Source organism: Brassica napus, chromosome C3 (assembly GCF_020379485.1).
Source record: "Brassica napus cultivar Da-Ae chromosome C3, Da-Ae, whole genome shotgun sequence".
Taxonomy (NCBI): Eukaryota; Viridiplantae; Streptophyta; class Magnoliopsida; order Brassicales; family Brassicaceae; genus Brassica; species Brassica napus.
The window spans coordinates 23,424,906-23,442,667 of NC_063446.1; the positions used below are offsets into that span (position 1 = coordinate 23,424,906).

The 17,762-nt window shown below is 36.2% G+C and overlaps 3 protein-coding genes across 10 annotated transcripts; 2 read left to right on the top strand and 1 right to left on the bottom strand.

Annotated features, from left to right (window-relative positions):
• The first annotated feature begins 2,525 nt into the window (after positions 1–2,525).
• Positions 2,526–4,206, top strand: LOC106447615 (LOB domain-containing protein 20). Its single transcript, XM_013889584.3, has 2 exons — positions 2,526–3,193; positions 3,814–4,206. The coding sequence occupies exons 1-2, from the start codon at positions 2,783–2,785 to the stop codon at positions 4,204–4,206; spliced, it is 804 nt and encodes a 267-aa protein (XP_013745038.1). The 5' UTR covers positions 2,526–2,782.
• A 14-nt stretch (positions 4,207–4,220) lies between these two features.
• On the bottom strand, positions 4,221–8,375 carry LOC106447614 (probable inactive leucine-rich repeat receptor-like protein kinase At3g03770). Of its 7 annotated transcripts, XM_022703301.2 has the most exons (10): positions 8,272–8,375; positions 7,963–8,147; positions 6,223–7,636; positions 5,998–6,131; positions 5,680–5,920; positions 5,394–5,599; positions 5,278–5,321; positions 5,090–5,201; positions 4,548–4,863; positions 4,221–4,435 (listed from the first exon to the last, which is right to left on the bottom strand). In XM_022703301.2, exons 3-10 carry the CDS (start codon positions 7,556–7,558, stop codon positions 4,413–4,415), a joined length of 2,412 nt encoding a protein of 803 aa, XP_022559022.1. In that variant the 5' UTR covers positions 7,559–7,636; positions 7,963–8,147; positions 8,272–8,375; the 3' UTR covers positions 4,221–4,412. The 7 variants fall into 7 exon arrangements, with proteins under 7 accessions (XP_022559022.1, XP_013745037.1, XP_013745034.1 ...); XM_013889583.3 differs by lacking the exon at positions 8,272–8,375 and having other exon boundaries at positions 4,551–4,863; positions 7,963–8,204; XM_013889580.3 differs by lacking the exon at positions 8,272–8,375 and having other exon boundaries at positions 7,963–8,204.
• A 4,340-nt stretch (positions 8,376–12,715) lies between these two features.
• On the top strand, positions 12,716–17,441 carry LOC106447616 (5-methyltetrahydropteroyltriglutamate--homocysteine methyltransferase 2). 2 transcript variants are annotated; one of them, XM_048750089.1, is made up of 11 exons: positions 12,716–12,837; positions 13,370–13,741; positions 13,978–14,065; positions 14,155–14,282; positions 14,522–14,913; positions 14,995–15,158; positions 15,237–15,317; positions 15,573–15,739; positions 15,813–15,918; positions 15,987–16,439; positions 16,879–17,441. In XM_048750089.1, exons 2-11 carry the CDS (start codon positions 13,392–13,394, stop codon positions 17,245–17,247), a joined length of 2,298 nt encoding a protein of 765 aa, XP_048606046.1. In that variant the 5' UTR covers positions 12,716–12,837; positions 13,370–13,391; the 3' UTR covers positions 17,248–17,441. The 2 variants fall into 2 exon arrangements, with proteins under 2 accessions (XP_048606046.1, XP_048606047.1); XM_048750090.1 differs by lacking the exon at positions 12,716–12,837 and adding an exon at positions 12,950–12,992.
• The last annotated feature ends 321 nt before the right edge of the window (positions 17,442–17,762 follow it).

Below are 17,762 nucleotides of genomic sequence, written 5' to 3' on the forward strand. Positions count from 1 at the left end.
TTTTTGGATAATGTAATTATGTTATCGTTTTTATTTGTTAAGATCATTATTTGATGTTTTTAGTTTGTTATGTAGTAGGTGATAAGTTAATATATTTTGTCTGTTTTTTTTTTGAATAATGTGTTGTTGTGTGTATACTTGTTAGTAGTCAAATGAGCCTCTAACGTAAACTAATATTAAATTTCAATAACTTTGCATCTACGCATTTTTTAATTCTAAGATTAACGGTTTCATCGTCAAAATTGTATTATATTTTTTTCATATTTTTGAAAATTATAATTTTTAAGATGTTTTTTGCCCTCTCCCCATATTTTAAGCTTGAGCCCTCACCTTCTATGTATTTCGTTACATTTCTGGTGTGCGGTGCTTCTCACCATCACCGGAAAAGACTCACATTTTTAGAATTGTTTTTCTTGCCTTCTTCACCTATGAGATTATATGGTATTTGTTGCATATCGGGTTTATGAGTTTTCAGTTGTTCGGTTGCTTCCCACGGCATTGTAGGCTGTTCCAGTCAATATTGATTGCTCCTCTTCTTCCTTAGATTTCAGCTGATGTTAGGAAGTGCATCTCCTTGGTTGGGTCATAGTTTATTCGTCTTTGATTTTGTATTCTTCGTCGTTGGCTTACCGTCAATAGTCTCTGCTCGTTTTGGTTTTCAAGATCTAGTTTTTGGTGTTCTGACTTCTATGCTCTCTTTCATAGCGTGAGGACGGCTCCATAGTTTTCTGATTTCGCTCTGTCTCCCTTTCCCTCTTTATTCTTGCATCTCTTTGCAGCTTTCATCGCATCTCTGGTGGCTCTCCCTTTCACCATGTTTGCCACTCGAGATTTGGATAATGTTTTCGTTCGTGTATGCTATGTGGGCTTGGAAGGTTATTTTTGGTCTCAAGTTTAGTCTCTGATTTTTTGGTGGTTGTCTTCCATTCTCCCTCTCTCAAGTTGTTTCTTTTTTTTCCATGTTTTCCTTGGTATAGGTGTGCGGAGTTAGTCTCTTGGAGCTTTGGTCCCTTCTATCCAGAGCTTTGTGGTTTTTCAGTTGGATGTCGTCTTGTATGTTCTTGTTTAGTCTGTGAGGTGTTTCTTACTTTTTAGCTACTGGTTGTGATTCCGGTGTTTTAGGCATATATTTTCCTGCTTTTTGGTGGCTTTGGCCTTTCGATTATTATTCTTCATTTGGCCCGCTTTCTTAGTTTATGTGTTGGTTGTCTAGTTTCTTATTCTTAATTTGATTATCTTATGATACTAATAGTGAAATAAATATAATTTGTAAATGAAATAATAAAAATTAGTAAAAATAATAAAATGATGAAAAGTCTTGTTATTTTTAGGTGTGAATATATTAAATATTTAAAATATATTTATATTATTTTATTTATTTTTTGAATTTTAGAGACCAATAAGTGTGAGAAGGATTAGATAATACACAATTAAAAATTTATGGAGAAAATTGCAATAATTTAAAAGAAGAAGAATTTAAATAAAAAAAAACATGAGGACACATGTCAACAAACCTCCCCCTTCCACATGTCATAAGTAGAGAAAAAACCAATTTTATATATATAGATGTGAGAATATAGTATCATAAGTATATAGTAAAAGAATATTAGCTTGACACACATTCTCTTTGCACGTGCACCGTGCACCTCACAATCTCACATCACACCCTCCCATTTATATACTCTCTTTCTTGCACCTAACCATTCCAACCAATGTGTCTCAACGTACATATATAATGGTACGAAATTTTCTTATATTGGTTTGCAATATATATAGAAACTACTCCAATAAACCCATGTTTCTAGCTTTCTAATGTAAAAACTAGCTATTATAATCTAGTACTTTTACCACGGTTCTATTATTTAATAAAAAGCCAATCATAGTTCAAACTCATGTGATTTGTGCAGTTTATTACCATTACCAATGTATATTATAAGCAATAAATACTTCGTTTCATCAGTCAACAATGTTTTACACGTTTTTCTCCCATTGATTATTTTAAACGTTGTACTCTCTCCGTTCTCGAAACTAAGACGTTTTAAATTTTTTACTCGTTCCACAAAGATAGATTTTCTATATGTTCAAAGTACTTTTTTATGCTTTTAAAAAACATTAAATGAAAATATTTGAATTGATTAAATTTCATTGGTGGAAAATTATTAGAAAGTGCATAATAAAGTAAAAGAAAATTTAAATTATAAACATTTATTGAATTTTTAATAAGCGTGAACACTTTAGAAAATCTTATTTTCGGGGGAACAGAAGGCGGAAGAAAAATTTTAGCTGAGTAAATACATTTTTTATAGCTGAGTAAATAAAGTATAACGGTGAAAACAATGTGAAGACCTAAAATTGTAGTATAACGTAACGTTTATAAAGCTGTAATGCAACCAGATTGAACTTTGGAAATGACATAACAAAACGTGTACGTGTAAAATATTTATCTACCGTTTGGTAGAAAATAATTCAAAATACAGAAAATAGTTAACCTACAAATATGACAATATGGAAATTATACTTTTATTACTATTGTGTTAAAATTGATGGTATTCCAAAGAAGAAAAAAGTTACTTATAGTAAATTTTGAAATAAGAAAAAGATTACCTGATTCATTCACTTAGCGACCTCCTTCATGAAACAAACGTGGCCTCCTCCGTTTCTATTTTACTTTATATACCCATATTCACACATGTACAAATACACTCATAACATACATTTGTAGGTTTCATTTGTTCACAAGAAACTCTCATCAACTAAACCTAATTAATCAATACTTTTAGTTATGGCTGATCAGCTACGAAGCCACAACACTTCAGATTCTCGTCGCAAATCATCAGCCGGGAAACGAACCTCACTACGTACTACAACGTCATCATTTTCTTCCGGCGGAGCCATGGCGGAGACTGCAACGACGGGGACAGGAACGGCGTCGCCTTGTGGGGCTTGCAAGTTCTTGAGAAGGAAGTGTGCTAGTGGATGCATTTTCGCTCCACATTTCGGGTCGGACCAAGGAGCGGCTAGGTTCGCGGCGGTCCATAAGGTGTTTGGAGCTAGCAACGTGTCTAAACTGTTGCATCACATTCCGGTGAACCGTCGTCACGACGCGGTGGTTACGATTTCATACGAGGCTCAGGCTAGGCTCTCTGATCCTGTGTATGGCTGCGTCTCAACTATCCTTGCTCTCCAACAACAGGTGAAGTTATTCATTTAATTATGTTTCTTTCACATCCGTTCTTAAAAAATAATTTTTCTAAACATATTAGAATATAATAAATATTTAAAATTGAATTTATCATTTATTTACACTATACACTTTCTAATAATTATCAACAGATAATATTTAATTAATTCAAATATTTTTAACTAATGTTTTTTTTAAATACACAACTTTTTTTTTTGATTAACCCTATCGGTTGATCCGGTCGGTCCCAGGAAGAACGCACTTAGTGTTACAAAGTGGACTAGCTACCACACTGCCTGAACCGATTTTAGAATACCTTCCTACTAATGCCAGGAGGTGAACTCATCGTCTGTTTCCACCACGTAAACCACAACTTGCTAATATCAATTACTAAAAGTTAGAAAAATTATCTTATGAAAAAAATATGTACAATCTATGGGAGGCGCAATACACATGTTTTAAAACCTATAAATCAAAGTACATTAATTCTTAATTTTGATAAATATTCTCAAGTTCTTTTGTTAGCTGTGTTCCAAAAAAAGAAAAAAGTTCTTTTGTTAGCTAAAAAATCAGAAGTTAGTTTACAAATGTAACAAGAAATAGAAATAATTTTGTAACCATGAAGATATTAGGTGGCTGCGCTACAATCGGAGTTATCGTTGGTGCAATCACAACTAGTAAACAGTAGAGTCGCAATGGCCAACGTTATGCAACAACAACAACAACAAAGCCACCACCACCAACAACAACAATTAGTCGTTATGCAACAACCCGAATACTCCAACAACTCATCCGCTTCCACCATGAACCGCTTCACCGCGACGGCAGCAGCGGCCATCGGCTATGACGTCATGGCTCCGGCTAACTTACAACATTCGTTGCAGCCTATGCCACGGCATCAGCAGGTTACAAGAAATCAGCATGAGGATGAGGAAGAGAGTGGTGCTGATTTTTCGGTAGCTGTTGGTTCGACGGCGGTGGCTGCGGAGGTTATCTTTCCGGCGGAGGGTTTTCACCGGATATGAAAATATAACTAGGCTTGTCTTTAATTTTTATGTCATTTTTAATAATGTTGGAAAAACAGAATAATAGTAATCAACATTATACGGTATACCAAGAAATATGTAGAGTTGGTCATTTATATTTTAATGAGATAAGCAGTTTATTGTTAGGTTCCTCTACATAGGGTAGTTAAGAGCACACAACTAACGAAACCAGAAATCTTGTCTCCCTACCTCTCATGTTCTTCATATCCTGCAATTTACAGCCACAAACACAACATGAATCTCACATCAAGAAACTCATTCAGTCTCAACTCTCATATTCCAGTTGTTCATAAAAGGTGGTGCAAATGTTGATTTACCACTACCTGAATCACGGGGAGACTCGAGTGTTGTAATGTGTAAACGAGAGGGAGGAGGAAGAGAGGAAGCAGCAGGAGAAGGCGAGCCGCGAATGCTAGGAGGATTGCTGTTTTGTAGCCAGCCTTCTTGGACTTGAGAAGCAAACTGAAGATTCCACAGGACATCTTCAATGGAAGGCCGGTCTAAAGGGTCTTTGATGAGACACCTTACACATATCTCCATCATCGTCTTGAGTGATTGGTCTGAACATGTTCTATGGACCGTTGGATCCACCATGCTCCTACGCGCTCCATCATCCCCTGAGATGCTTGCTTGTAACTACAAAATATAATGGGAAAAGAATACAGTTTATTTTTTCATTTTTTTTAGCCAACAATAACTATACTACTCTGAGCTAGTCACCGATTAGGAAATTCAAACCAGTGATACATAATCAACATAGTACTCATCAGAAGGAGAACTACAAGCATTTCGTGCAAGTTTGTCCGCTATAAAGTAGATGATCATGATTTCATTTCTAGCTATATATATTCAATGGTGTTACCTGCTCTTTTAGAACATCGACTTGACCCTTTGCTCTTAATGGTCTTCCCACTATAAGTTCAAGCAAGATCACTCCAAAGTCATAGATATCGATCTTATCTTCATCTTTGATGCTGATGAGAGAAACAATAAACTAAACCATTTAAGTTGGTTTAAGATAAAATATCTAACGTAGAAGATTTAACACACCTTAGAGTGCCTTTCGGACAGGTTCGAGATACTACTTGCCCCACCTTCACAAGAAAGGCAAAACAGATTCAAGAAAAGGATTAAACAAACAAGATTTACACTAGAATATCATTTACCTTTCCAAGACCTTCCACTAGCAATGGAAGGTTATAGCTACTGATTTTTGCAGCGAGGTTATTATCAAGCAAAACGTCTGTTATTCTCAGGTTATTATCATAAACACCAGGCACAATACCAGTATGCAAGAACTGGATCCCTTTTGCTACACCTATGGCTATGCTTATGCGTTGTTCCCAAGTAAGCAATCTTCCCATATGCCCCTCTAAACACAGAGAAGAACAATAACATATTATCAAAAGATATGATGATGGTCCTTTGGGATATCATGTTTCAGTGTAATACCTGAGATCCAGCTCCTGAGTTCTCCATTTGGGACATACTCAAAGACAAAGAACATTCTGCTGACTGTTGAATCATCTAAGTAGCACTCAAAGCAGTGCCCTAACACACTAACCAAATTACGGTGTCTCAGTTTAGCAATGAGCTCAATGTGATGCATCAGGTTTTGGGTACTGCAACTTTTCTTCATTTTCAAACATCTTATTGCCACAAAGGATCCATCTTTCAACCTCCCTCTATAAATCTGAATATGAACAAGAAAAATATGAGAAATCACATTTTCAGGGCTTAAAAAACAGAAGAAAGCTTAAAGTTTATTACCTGTCCTTGAGAACCTTCACCCATGAAAGCAGAGGATTCAAAGTTGTTTGTGGCATACTCAAGTTCTTCCAGAGAGAATGTCCTGTAAGAAGGAAGACCTAGTGCTCCTAGCTTCATTGTCTGAGAGATATACCCTATAGATGTATTTGCCGTAAGCCACAAGCAATCAGTAAAACTCTTTTGAAATGTGTGACAATATATGAGAGATGTTTGATCTAAACTTACTTGCATCTGAGAGTAGCTTTGATGTGTATCCAAATGAAGCATTATCTTTGATCAATCTTGGTGAAGCTTTCGTTGCTGTTCTCTTAGCATTCATTCTCCTGACAACTACAAACAATGCACCAGCAAGGAGAATCATCCCAAGAATGCCTGCAATTACACCTAAGGCAATACTCAACTTGGAAACCCTGTTCCTCCTCTGTGGTATGATTCCAACAGCAAGAGCTTCATTGCTACAATAAGAAACTGGACGCTGGTCTTCATTTGAAGTAGCCAAGCAGTTACCTGCATAGACAACATCTCTGCTTGTGCTGGAACTCGGTTTAAGACAAGCAGGCAAGTTTCCTGTAAGAAGATTTGATGAGAGATCCACTAACATCAACTCCGAGTTGCAGGAAAGATTTGTCGAAAGCCGCCCGGTGAGTTTGTTGTGTGAAATGTTCAAGTAAGTTATGGCAGGGAGAGACATCAAGGAAGTGGGAAACGGACCAACGAATGTATTGAATGAAAGATCCAAATGTTGAAGCTGATACAAAGAACTCACTTCTTGAGATGATACTGCCGACCTAAACCTGTTCTTGCTGAGTATAAGAGTAACCAACTTGTGACTTAACCGAGGAAACAACGGTCCGAAAGAGTTTCCTTCAAGGTCAAGCACTTGTAGGTTTGTCAAACGGCTTAGATCAGGTAAATCTCCATTAAACCGGTTATTAGCTAGAGAAAGCACTCTAAGACCTGACAAGCTACGTAATGAAGAAGGCAATGAGCTGTTGAAAGCATTATTTCTCAAGCTCAACACAGCTAAACTCGGTAAAGAACCAATCCAATCCGGTACACGACCAGAAAACATATTCTCATCGAGTATGAGTGTCTGAAGGCTAGCAAGCGAGGAGAGTTCATGGGGAATGGGTCCAAAGAGGAAGTTAGAACTCACATTGAGAATCTCTAACGAGTACAAACGGTTGATTTTTTCAGGTAACCGACCCCATAACCCGAGAGACACTAAGGTGAGAACCTTAACATCAGGGAGCTTAACAAGAGTAGTGACAAATGAGTCTAGTGAGAAACTCTTTGGTAACATGTGAGTTTGTCTGTCTCCTATAATATGAAGCTGCGTTACACTATCTTCGTAGCATACAACGGTTAGAGAGGCATGTGGCTCTGAGTTGCAGAAGTCTGTGAAGTTATTCCAGCTGGTTAGGACATTGGGATAGTGGAGAAGCTGCTGCAGCCTCAAAAGGGTTTGAGATTGAGATGATTGAAGCTGTGTTGATCTGTCTATGGAGGATAAAAGCAGAACTAGAAGCAGTAATGGCATGCCACAAAAGTGTTTCTCCATAGCCACACACAAGACCGTAAACACACATACAGATACTTAAGCAAAGATAATCACATAGGCATCATGATCATCATACACCTGCAAAGAGAGGCACATTAAATTCATGAATCACATCAAAATACTGAAAACAGAGAAAAATAAAAATTGAAATCTGAACCAAGAAGTACTGGATCCACTCTTGAAATCTGACTCTTTAATCTTTTGTCATTCATATATTTCACAACAGTAGATAAGCTAGAAAAAATACACATTTTCTGATCATTTGATAGATAAAAATATTTTTTTTTTTGCATGTGAATTCCTGAGAAACAGGAAGAACACACCACCTGAGTAAAAGATTATCCACCTCAAGACACCTTGCAGGAAAGAGGAAATGCTGAAAATTTTTGAGCCTAGGAGATTACCTTTGAAAATTTATATTTCTTTGAGATGAGGTAATACCTCTGCACACTTATGAAGGAACTGTGAAACGAATCTTGATTTTATTGTGAGAGGTTCCCAAGAAAATCCCCTGAAAGAGAGGAAAATCAATTCCTCAAGTAGTTTTGAAAACACTCAAGATTCTTTCACAGAGTGAGTGGTTGTGTTTCTGTAAGGATAAAAACAGAGTATACATGAGAACAATATTAACCCAGCAAAATATTTTCGAAAAAAAACAAGAAAACAAAAGGTTGTGCAAAATCAATGTAAATAAAACATTGTAGCAACCATACAATTGAGTAAACTGTCACTAGCTGACGACAGTGAGTCTGGTCCTCCTCTCCAGTCTCTATCACAAGAAGAAGACAACAAGAAGAATTTTAAAAGATTTATCAACAAGAAAGAAATATAGTAAGTTTAAAAAACAAAATATTGAAATTGTTCACATGCATTACTACATATCGAATCACACCAGCTCTGCCCGACAGTTTGTTCTGTTTACTTTATTTTTGGGTTGAATCACTGTCAAATATTATTCTCAGTTTAAACAAAAAAAACACTTATATTTTATCATCACTTTAAAGAAAAAACAAGGACCAAAGATAAAACCCACTCGAGCCACAAAGCTGTGGCAAGAAAAAAGAGAAAAAGTAAAGATACAGGAAATATTCTTTAGAGCTTTAGAGGATTATCTACCAATACTAAAAGTCTTAAATGTTATATTTCAGAGTTTCATATGATTATTAATTTCACTCACAAAAATCTCTTTTTTTTTGAACTACTGACAAAAATCTCTATGTCCATTAATGGGTTATGCTAAAGGATGACTAAACAAACCGAGTAAAACTGTGTAAATAAAATCACATCACCACGAATTGAACTTTTTTGGGAATTTGATCGTGTAAAAGAATTGAGAAACAGATAAATCACGTAAACCGAAGTAAACTGAATTTAACCTTAATTTATCAAGATGAAAATAAAAAAGTGCAGTTGTGGCACCGACTGTAATGTAATCTTTCTCACTATGGCATCTCCAACAGAAAGGTCACATCACACATTTTAAAGTGACACATGTGGATCTTACACTTCAACCTTTACATTGAAAAAAGTAATACTATAAGTTTAGATCACAAGTTATTATTATCTGCTAACTGCGTCTGCTTTTTAAAAGAATAGTAACATATCTACATGATCTGTAGAAAGAAAAAGAGATTAAAATGAAGATACATTAGGTTAATTAAGACGTACGTTAGAGGTGAGTGTCATCTTCGCCTAGTGGTGTAATATATTAGATTAGATGGATTTTACTAAAAAAAAAATTTAGGTTAGATGGTTTGTTCAGCATTAGATTTATTATTTTTCGGTTATAGGTGCCTCGTAATTATGGGAATGATTGGTAAGTGCTGTAGCTTTATATTTTTTGCTCTAGAATTTAATCTGTAGATTTATTTGCTGTAGCTTTCCTTGCTGTAGATTTCTAAAGCACTAATTTTTTGCTCTGGAAATAAAGCTCTTTACAGCCATATTTTGATTTTGCAGAGATTTTTTTGCTGTGAGTTTTTTAAGGAAAGTAAAGCTCGATTGGTTGACATATATAGCTGTAGACTAAATTTTGGCTGTCCAAAGCATCTACAGCCCCAACCAATCATCCCCTAGTGATCATCTACAAAGTTATCAACCACATCGATCTTTAATTTGTTTTTTTTTCATTATTTGTGGTATAATTCAAAGTATTTTATGCACCGCAAAATTAAAAAGACTCGAGAGACTATAAAAAAAGGTAATTCTCTTAAATAGTCATTTTAAGTTTTTGTCACAAAAATAGCCCACAAAGAAAAAATGACCAAAATATCTTTTTTTTTATTTTAAAATTTTTAATTTTAATTTTTTTTTAAAAAAAATTTGAAACCTTATCCTCAAAACTCAACTAATTAACTCTAAACCCTTTAAGTTTAGATTAATTAACTCTATGGTATAAATAAAATTTATTTTGGTCATTATTTTTGAGACAAAAACTTAGAAAAGGTTATCTTAAAAAATTTCTCATTAAAAAAAACATATCACTTTGTGTGTGCAAATGTTCCAAATAGCTTGCATGTGTCCATCATGATCTTTGATTTGTTACAAACTATGACAGATGTTTGTCTACATTGCTTTTGTTTAATTTTAGTAGCTAGCTTGCCAAAATAGTGAAATGAAATCTCTAGCGATTGCCAAGTTATGGATCTATTCGATTTGGGACTATTGTTTTTTCTTGTCCGCAGTTATAATCCGGAGGTACTGTGGTCTCTGCGTTCTGATAAGCTTTTCCTAACCATCGCCTAACATGATGCAAAGGAAGTTTCAGTAAAATGTGAGCAGTGGCCGCCCTGATAATAAACATACCAAGCAGTAGCTTCCGGCCCACAATATATTTTGGAATAAATATGCCTTTTTATAAGAAAAAAAATACTGTTATTTGAACTAAAAACAACAATTTTGTATTACAAAAATCTCTAAAACGGGCAAAGAATTCTTTTGAAGTGGCTTGTAGTCTCGATGATGTAAGGGCCGGCACTGAATCTGGGCCTCATGGCCTATTTACTTTCTCTGCTCATGGTGCCCAGGGAAATCTCTCGGATCAATAAGGGAAGATTGTTTCAGTAAGTGCCATTCCTCCCTCGATAACTGAAAGCAAGCCATCACTGCTTTGAGTTGTTACCGATATGTCAAAAATTTTGCCACCATTTTATAGTTACGTGAGGTTTGGAAGACAGGTTTCAAAAACGTTTTAGACATGCTTTCTAGGTGTGGAAGCTGAAGAAAAGGCAAAAGATTAATAAGTGAAGCATAGTGGTTAAGATGATCCGGTTTGTGCTTGTACCTGACTAATCAAACACCTTAGTTCCTGCGGTTTACTCAGGTACAAGGTTTACCTCTGGTTTAGGTTTGTCAGGGGGAATCAGCTTTAGTCGGATATACAATCTATTTGTGTGAACCGTTTTCCAATCACGAAGACATTTTAAACGTTTCCAAGCAACAATCATTTAAGGGCATGACTGGTTCTTTCGTTACTATCCGCGAACACAGCTTTTGTGGTCGGTAGCGGTTCACAGTGTTTTGAAACAATCATACAAACCGGTATAAATCGCTTCAAACCGATCTGAACCTCTTAAAATCAAAAGCTGGTTCCAGCTAAATCACTTCAAACCGATCTGAACCTCTTAAAATCAAAAGCTGGTTCCAGCTAGCGTTTGCGGTTGCGGGTGGAAAAATAAATATAAAATTATTTTCAAAAATATTTTAAAATTTAAAAATGGAAATATTATAAATAAAAATATATACATATTTTATATATTAATAAAATTCACAAACAATATCATAATTTGCTTTATAAAAACTTTAAACTAACAATTTATTAGAATTTTTAAACATTTCTATACACACATATATAAAGATACACACATATATAAAACGAAATAAAATATTTTTTAAATTTTTTTTGATATAAATCTTCAAAACAAGTTTTATTAAAATTATAACTTTCAACTAATTTGAATTTTTTATAAATAAACCTAATATTTTTATTAATCATATTATATTGATAATTATTATATTTTATTACAGTAGTATGTTTTTTATATTCTTTTTAATGTTATAATATGTTGATATGAGTAATTTATTATTAAACCGCTGCAATATCTTATAATCAATCAGTCACAAATATCCCGCAAATGCAATAATTTTCAAACGTTGTACCAGTCATACAAAACGCTTAATAACACTTGAAACCGCAACCACCCACATCCGCTAACTCCCGCACCCGCAGCCGCAACCGCAACCGTTGCGTTTACACCAGTCGGGTCCTAAGTGACTTATCTACTGGTATCATCCTTTTTTTTTTTTTGATAACTCTGGTATCTGGGCAGCCACATTCCCAACTATCCCTCCGAAAGGGATCCAGCGCCCCAACGGAAGGGATGTTAAATCCGTTGTGGCCAAGGCTCGAACCCGAATGGCGGGCAGTACAACTATACCTCATTTACCACCAAGCTACGAGCGCTCGGTTATCATCCTTCTTTTTTCTTTTGTACATGCACATCAAAATATATTTTACATAGTACATAAATTTTATGATCCATGTATATGAATTTGTAATCTCTTACATTCACCATTGATCTACCACTTATTTTTCAATAAAAATATAAATACTAATATCTGATTCAGCCTACTAGAGACGTGGATATCACAATCCTTCACCTACTTTGTTTACCAAACTAACCTCTCAAATTTATTTGTGTGTAGGAATAAAAAGCTCACCAACCCCCACCGTGGGATCCCACTCACCAGTCCCGCTTCCTCATGTAGACACACCAACTCTCCTCCCCCACTCACGTTTTAACTCTGTATTTAACCCTCTTAATAATAAATTACTATATACTATATACATTATTTTACCCAAGTAAATGCATACAGCTTACACATTGAGTTCCATGACGTCAAGACATTTGTTTTACTAAACAACCAGTCACTATAAATGTATACTTGTCAAAAGTTGTACAAACTTGACCATGCCCTTAACTAGAGCAAAGTTAAAACGTGCTGAAATGGATACATGGAAATACGTTTTTATTTTATTTTATCATATACTAATATGATTCCACATATTGATATTATTATACACTAATAAATAGGTTTGTCACGTAAATATTTATTTAAATTTAATTTGATAAAAACAGAGTAAAATAGTCAGCCATCACCAGGAAGAGTAAAAGGAATTGTTTATGGCTATAAATAAGGTAATAGAGGCACTCTCCATCGTCGCGTCTCTTGCCATCTCCTTCACTCATTCTTACCCTTCTTCCGCGTCTCTCCGTGAGGTACGCCTCCGAGTTTCCATGGCCTCCTCATGACTATTCCTGCCCTTTGCCTTCCCACTCTCTTATTTAGCTTTCTTCGCTTTTCATTTCTTCTTTGAATTTTGAAGTTCGTTTCTTCGCCTTGTGTGTTTTTAATACTTAGATCATCTAATCCTGTGAGTGGAGTTCGTATGAATCATAGATCTTGAGTTATATCTCATGTTTTCAGATTCGTTAATCATCTTCTAATGATCGAATCATGTTATCTATGATACGGACATTGTTTGTTTGATCTTAAAACTCTCTTACATTCTGCTTTTAAAGTGAACTCACTTGTCTCTTTTATCTGAAACAAGTGAGTTCACTTTAAAAAAAAAAAAAGAAAAAAGAACTCACTTGTCTCTTTTATCTCTACACATACGACAAAACCTGCAAAAGTTATTTACCTTGTTATAATTTTCTATTATAGAATTGTACTTTACAAGTACAAGACTTGCAGTTTTAAGATTATGTTTGATTTTGTGTCTGATTTTGAACTTTTTTTTGAATGTAGTTAAAAGAAAAGAACAACAAAAATGGCATCACACATTGTTGGATACCCTCGTATGGGACCTAAGAGAGAGCTCAAGTTCGCGTTGGAATCTTTCTGGGATGGCAAGACCACTGCCGAGGATTTGAAGAAGGTTTCAGCTGATCTCAGGTCTGACATATGGAAACAGATGTCTGCAGCTGGGATTAAGTACATCCCAAGCAACACTTTTGCTTACTATGACCAGGTGTTAGACACCACCGCTATGCTCGGTGCTGTTCCTCCCAGATATGGATGGAACAGTGGCGAGATTGGTTTTGATGTTTACTTCTCCATGGCTAGAGGTAACGCCTCTGTTCCAGCCATGGAAATGACCAAGTGGTTTGACACCAACTAGTGAGTTCTCTACTCCTTTCTCTTCTCAACTGCCATAACCGGATAAAACATTCATCTTGGCCCCTGAATTTTAAACTAATATTATACATAGGTTGTATAATCCCAATTGTTGGAAATTTTTTAATTAAAATCAACCTAAAAATGTTTATAACCCTCTAAATTTTAGGTCCGCCCTATTAAATTTGTGTGTTGTGTTGTGTGGTTAACTTACCTTTTCTCTGTTTTGTTTGTTGCAGCCATTACATTGTCCCAGAGTTGGGCCCTGAAGTGAAGTTTTCTTATGCATCTCACAAGGCTGTGAATGAGTACAAGGAGGCCAAAGCTGTATGTGCCATTACTCCCTATTTGAATATAGGCTTCTTTTGTTCTGATATTGAGAGTACTAATATGATAATGATGTGTTGTTTGTGCAGCTTGGTGTTGAGACAGTGCCTGTACTTGTTGGTCCTGTCTCTTACTTGCTTCTTTCCAAGCTTGCAAAGGGTGTTGACAAGTCTTTTGATCTTCTCTCCCTTCTCCCCAAAATCCTCCCAATCTACAAGTAAGTAATTACTCTATCTACTTCAACCGATATGCCCTTAAACACGGCCATACATAATGTAGAAATCACTTAGAAAATGTGGACTGGTAGCAAATTAAGTTTATTTTACGTTGCTTATTATCTAAATCTATAAATCTCCTCATTATTTATAACAGTTCTATAGTTAGGTGGTTTACAACTTTTATCAACTGCTCTATTTGAGGCTATGAAATGTGATTCTGACATGCCTTTGTTCTCAGGGAAGTCATTGCTGAGCTTAAGGGAGCTGGTGCCACATGGATTCAATTTGATGAGCCTCTTTTTGTAATGGATCTAGAGGGTCACAAACTCCAGGCTTTTAGTGGTGCCTATGCTGAGCTTGAATCAACTCTCTCTGGACTGAATGTTCTTGTGGAGACTTACTTTGCTGATGTCCCTGCTGAAGCATACAAGACCCTTACTTCCTTGAAGGGTGTGACTGCCTTTGGATTTGATTTGATTCGTGGAACCAAGACCATTGACTTGATCAAGTCTGGTTTCCCCAAGGACAAGTACCTCTTTGCTGGTGTTGTTGATGGAAGGAACATTTGGGCTAATGACCTTGCTGCCTCTCTCATCACCTTGCAGTCACTTGAGGGTGTTGTTGGTAAAGGTAATTGTGTCTACTTGTGAACCACTCACGTAGAAGTGTTTTTTTTAACTCGTTGGTTATATTCTTTGTACATTGGTGCAGACAAGCTTGTGGTCTCAACCTCTTGCTCTCTTCTACACACTGCCGTTGACCTTGTTAACGAGACTAAGCTTGATTCTGAAATCAAGTCTTGGTTAGCATTTGCTGCTCAGAAGGTCGTTGAAGTAGATGCATTGGCCAAGGCTTTGGCTGGTCAGACTAATCAGGTATTGCAAAAGAATTTGCAATTTCTCTAGTGAACCACCCTAAACACTACATCTCTCTAACACTTCACACTCTTTCAGAGCTTCTTCTCTGCCAACGCAGAGGCTTTGTCTTCAAGGAGGTCTTCTCCAAGAGTCACCAACCAGTCTGTCCAGAAGGCTGTAAGTTCTTGCTCAAAACTTTATCCACATGATCATGGCCTCATGGGCCATCATGAGATTTTTGGAACTATAAACAATTTAGTAAAAATGTTTATAAATATTTTAAAATAAATTCGGGGGTCTATTTTAAATGTACAAATATTTCCAAAATTTTGGAGACTATAGGCCTATGTTTCACTTGGCTATGCTCAAGACCGCCCATGTACATGATATATGTATTTCTATTGATGTTTTGTGATTCTTGTAATCTATCAGGCTGCTGATTTGAAGGGATCAGACCATCGCCGTGCCACTGAAGTTACCGCAAGACTAGATGCTCAGCAGAAGAAGCTTAACCTTCCAATCCTCCCAACCACAACCATTGGTTCCTTCCCACAGACCGTGGAACTCAGGAGGGTTCGCCGTGAATACAAGGCCAAGAAGTTAGTCTCTTAAACATAAACCGTTGAGCATTGGTCATTTAAGTAGTTTGCTAACTGGCTTCTCTTGTACTAGAATCTCTGAAGAGGATTACGTCAAAGCAATCAAGGAAGAGATCAAGAAGGTTGTTGACATCCAAGAGGATCTTGACATTGATGTTCTTGTCCACGGAGAGCCTGAGGTGAGTCTTTACTTAATCAGCAAACCCCCTATACTAATCATGACACGTTCTGTCTCTGACTCATGTAGAGAAACGACATGGTTGAGTACTTTGGAGAGCAGTTGTCAGGTTTTGCATTCACAGCAAACGGATGGGTACAATCATACGGATCTCGTTGTGTGAAGCCACCGATCATCTACGGTGACGTGAGCCGTCCCAAGCCAATGACGGTCTTCTGGTCTTCAACAGCTCAGAGCATGACCAAACGTCCCATGAAGGGTATGCTTACAGGACCAGTCACGATTCTTAACTGGTCTTTTGTCAGAAACGACCAGCCTAGGCACGAGACTTGTTACCAGATCGCTTTGGCTATCAAAGATGAAGTGGAAGACCTCGAGAAGGGAGGTATTGGAGTCATTCAGATTGATGAAGCTGCTCTTAGAGAAGGGTTGCCTCTTAGGAAAGCAGAACACTCTTTCTACTTGGACTGGGCTGTTCATTCTTTCAGAATCACTAACTGTGGTGTTCAAGACAGTACTCAGGTAAAAACACTTATAAATAATGTTCAAGAAATAGTTAGGCCTAGATACTTTATAGAAGATTAGAGAGGCTTTAACTAGTATTGATATATATATTTATATTTATATTAGATATTTTAGTTTTTTGTGTCTAATTATAAAATTATTTTTATGAATTATAAAATTAGATAAAAATAATAGTAGACAAATTTATGGATTTACACTAACATTATTGCTTGATAAACAGATTAGAATAGTTTAGATCGATTTATACCAATTTTAGTCGATTCAAAACTGTTTAAACCTATTTAAACACACATAAATTGGATTTAAAAAAAATTGTTTCGATTATAACCGATTTGCTCGCCTATACTGATTTTTAGAACATTGCTTATAAGATCTCAAACAGTGTTAGAATGTTTCTGCAACTAACTTCTAATGGGTTGTTTTTGTTTTTCCATAGATTCACACCCACATGTGTTACTCACACTTCAACGACATCATCCACTCCATCATCGACATGGACGCTGATGTTATCACCATTGAGAACTCACGTTCAGATGAGAAGCTTCTCTCTGTGTTCCGTGAAGGAGTGAAGTACGGTGCAGGTATTGGTCCTGGTGTTTACGACATCCACTCACCGAGAATCCCATCCACGGATGAGATTGCAGACAGGGTCAACAAGATGCTTGCGGTTTTGGAGCAGAACATCTTGTGGGTTAACCCTGACTGTGGTCTGAAGACAAGGAAGTACACTGAGGTTAAGCCAGCACTTAAGAACATGGTTGATGCGGCCAAGCTTATCCGCTCCCAGCTCGCTAGTGCCAAGTGAAGAGCTTGAAGAGATATTATGTTTTATTTATGGTTTGTGTTTGTTTGATTTGAATAACTTTTCTTCCAAGAAAATATAGTAGCCAAAATTAGGTTCTGATGAAATATGTATCTCTCTGTTTTTCTTTTGCAATGTTATATGTATGTATCTTTGTTTTCTCTGGCCACTTGAATGAGAATGGCGATTTTATATTCCTTACAAGAGTGAATCTGACAAAGGCCAGAGAAGTTCAAGGAAATGGTTGTGTATTACCATACTCATCCTTCTTATCATCATCATCATCATCATCATCATCATCATCATCATCATCATTTCCGTTGTCTCTGTTCTCAAGCCATGGACACAGAAACATGATGCTTAGGGTTCTCTTCTCTCTGCCCTGCTTCTAGAGCTTCTGTATACACGAGTATAAATTGCATATACATGTATCATCGCATCAAACGATATCCTTGCAATGTCACTATGAAAATGATGTCTAACTATTATACAAAGGCCAAACTCCAATACCATTACAG

Bases quoted from the DNA above. Each gene is read 5' to 3' on its own strand.
- LOC106447615 (XM_013889584.3), top strand. From the start codon at position 2,783: ATGGCTGATCAGCTACGAAGCCACAACACTTCAGATTCTCGTCGCAAA. The intron at 3,194-3,813 runs GTGAAGTTATTC...TGAAGATATTAG, and splicing joins TCCTTGCTCTCCAACAACAG to GTGGCTGCGCTACAATCGGA.
- LOC106447614 (XM_022703301.2), bottom strand. From the start codon at position 7,558: ATGGAGAAACACTTTTGTGGCATGCCATTACTGCTTCTAGTTCTGCTT. The intron at 5,921-5,997 runs GTAATAAACTTT...GTTCATATTCAG, and splicing joins GTGAAGGTTCTCAAGGACAG to ATTTATAGAGGGAGGTTGAA. The intron at 4,864-5,089 runs GTAACACCATTG...TATATTTTGTAG, and splicing joins TCGATGTTCTAAAAGAGCAG to TTACAAGCAAGCATCTCAGG.
- LOC106447616 (XM_048750089.1), top strand. From the start codon at position 13,392: ATGGCATCACACATTGTTGGATACCCTCGTATGGGACCTAAGAGAGAG. The intron at 13,742-13,977 runs GTGAGTTCTCTA...TGTTTGTTGCAG, and splicing joins AAGTGGTTTGACACCAACTA to CCATTACATTGTCCCAGAGT. The intron at 15,919-15,986 runs GTGAGTCTTTAC...TGACTCATGTAG, and splicing joins TTGTCCACGGAGAGCCTGAG to AGAAACGACATGGTTGAGTA.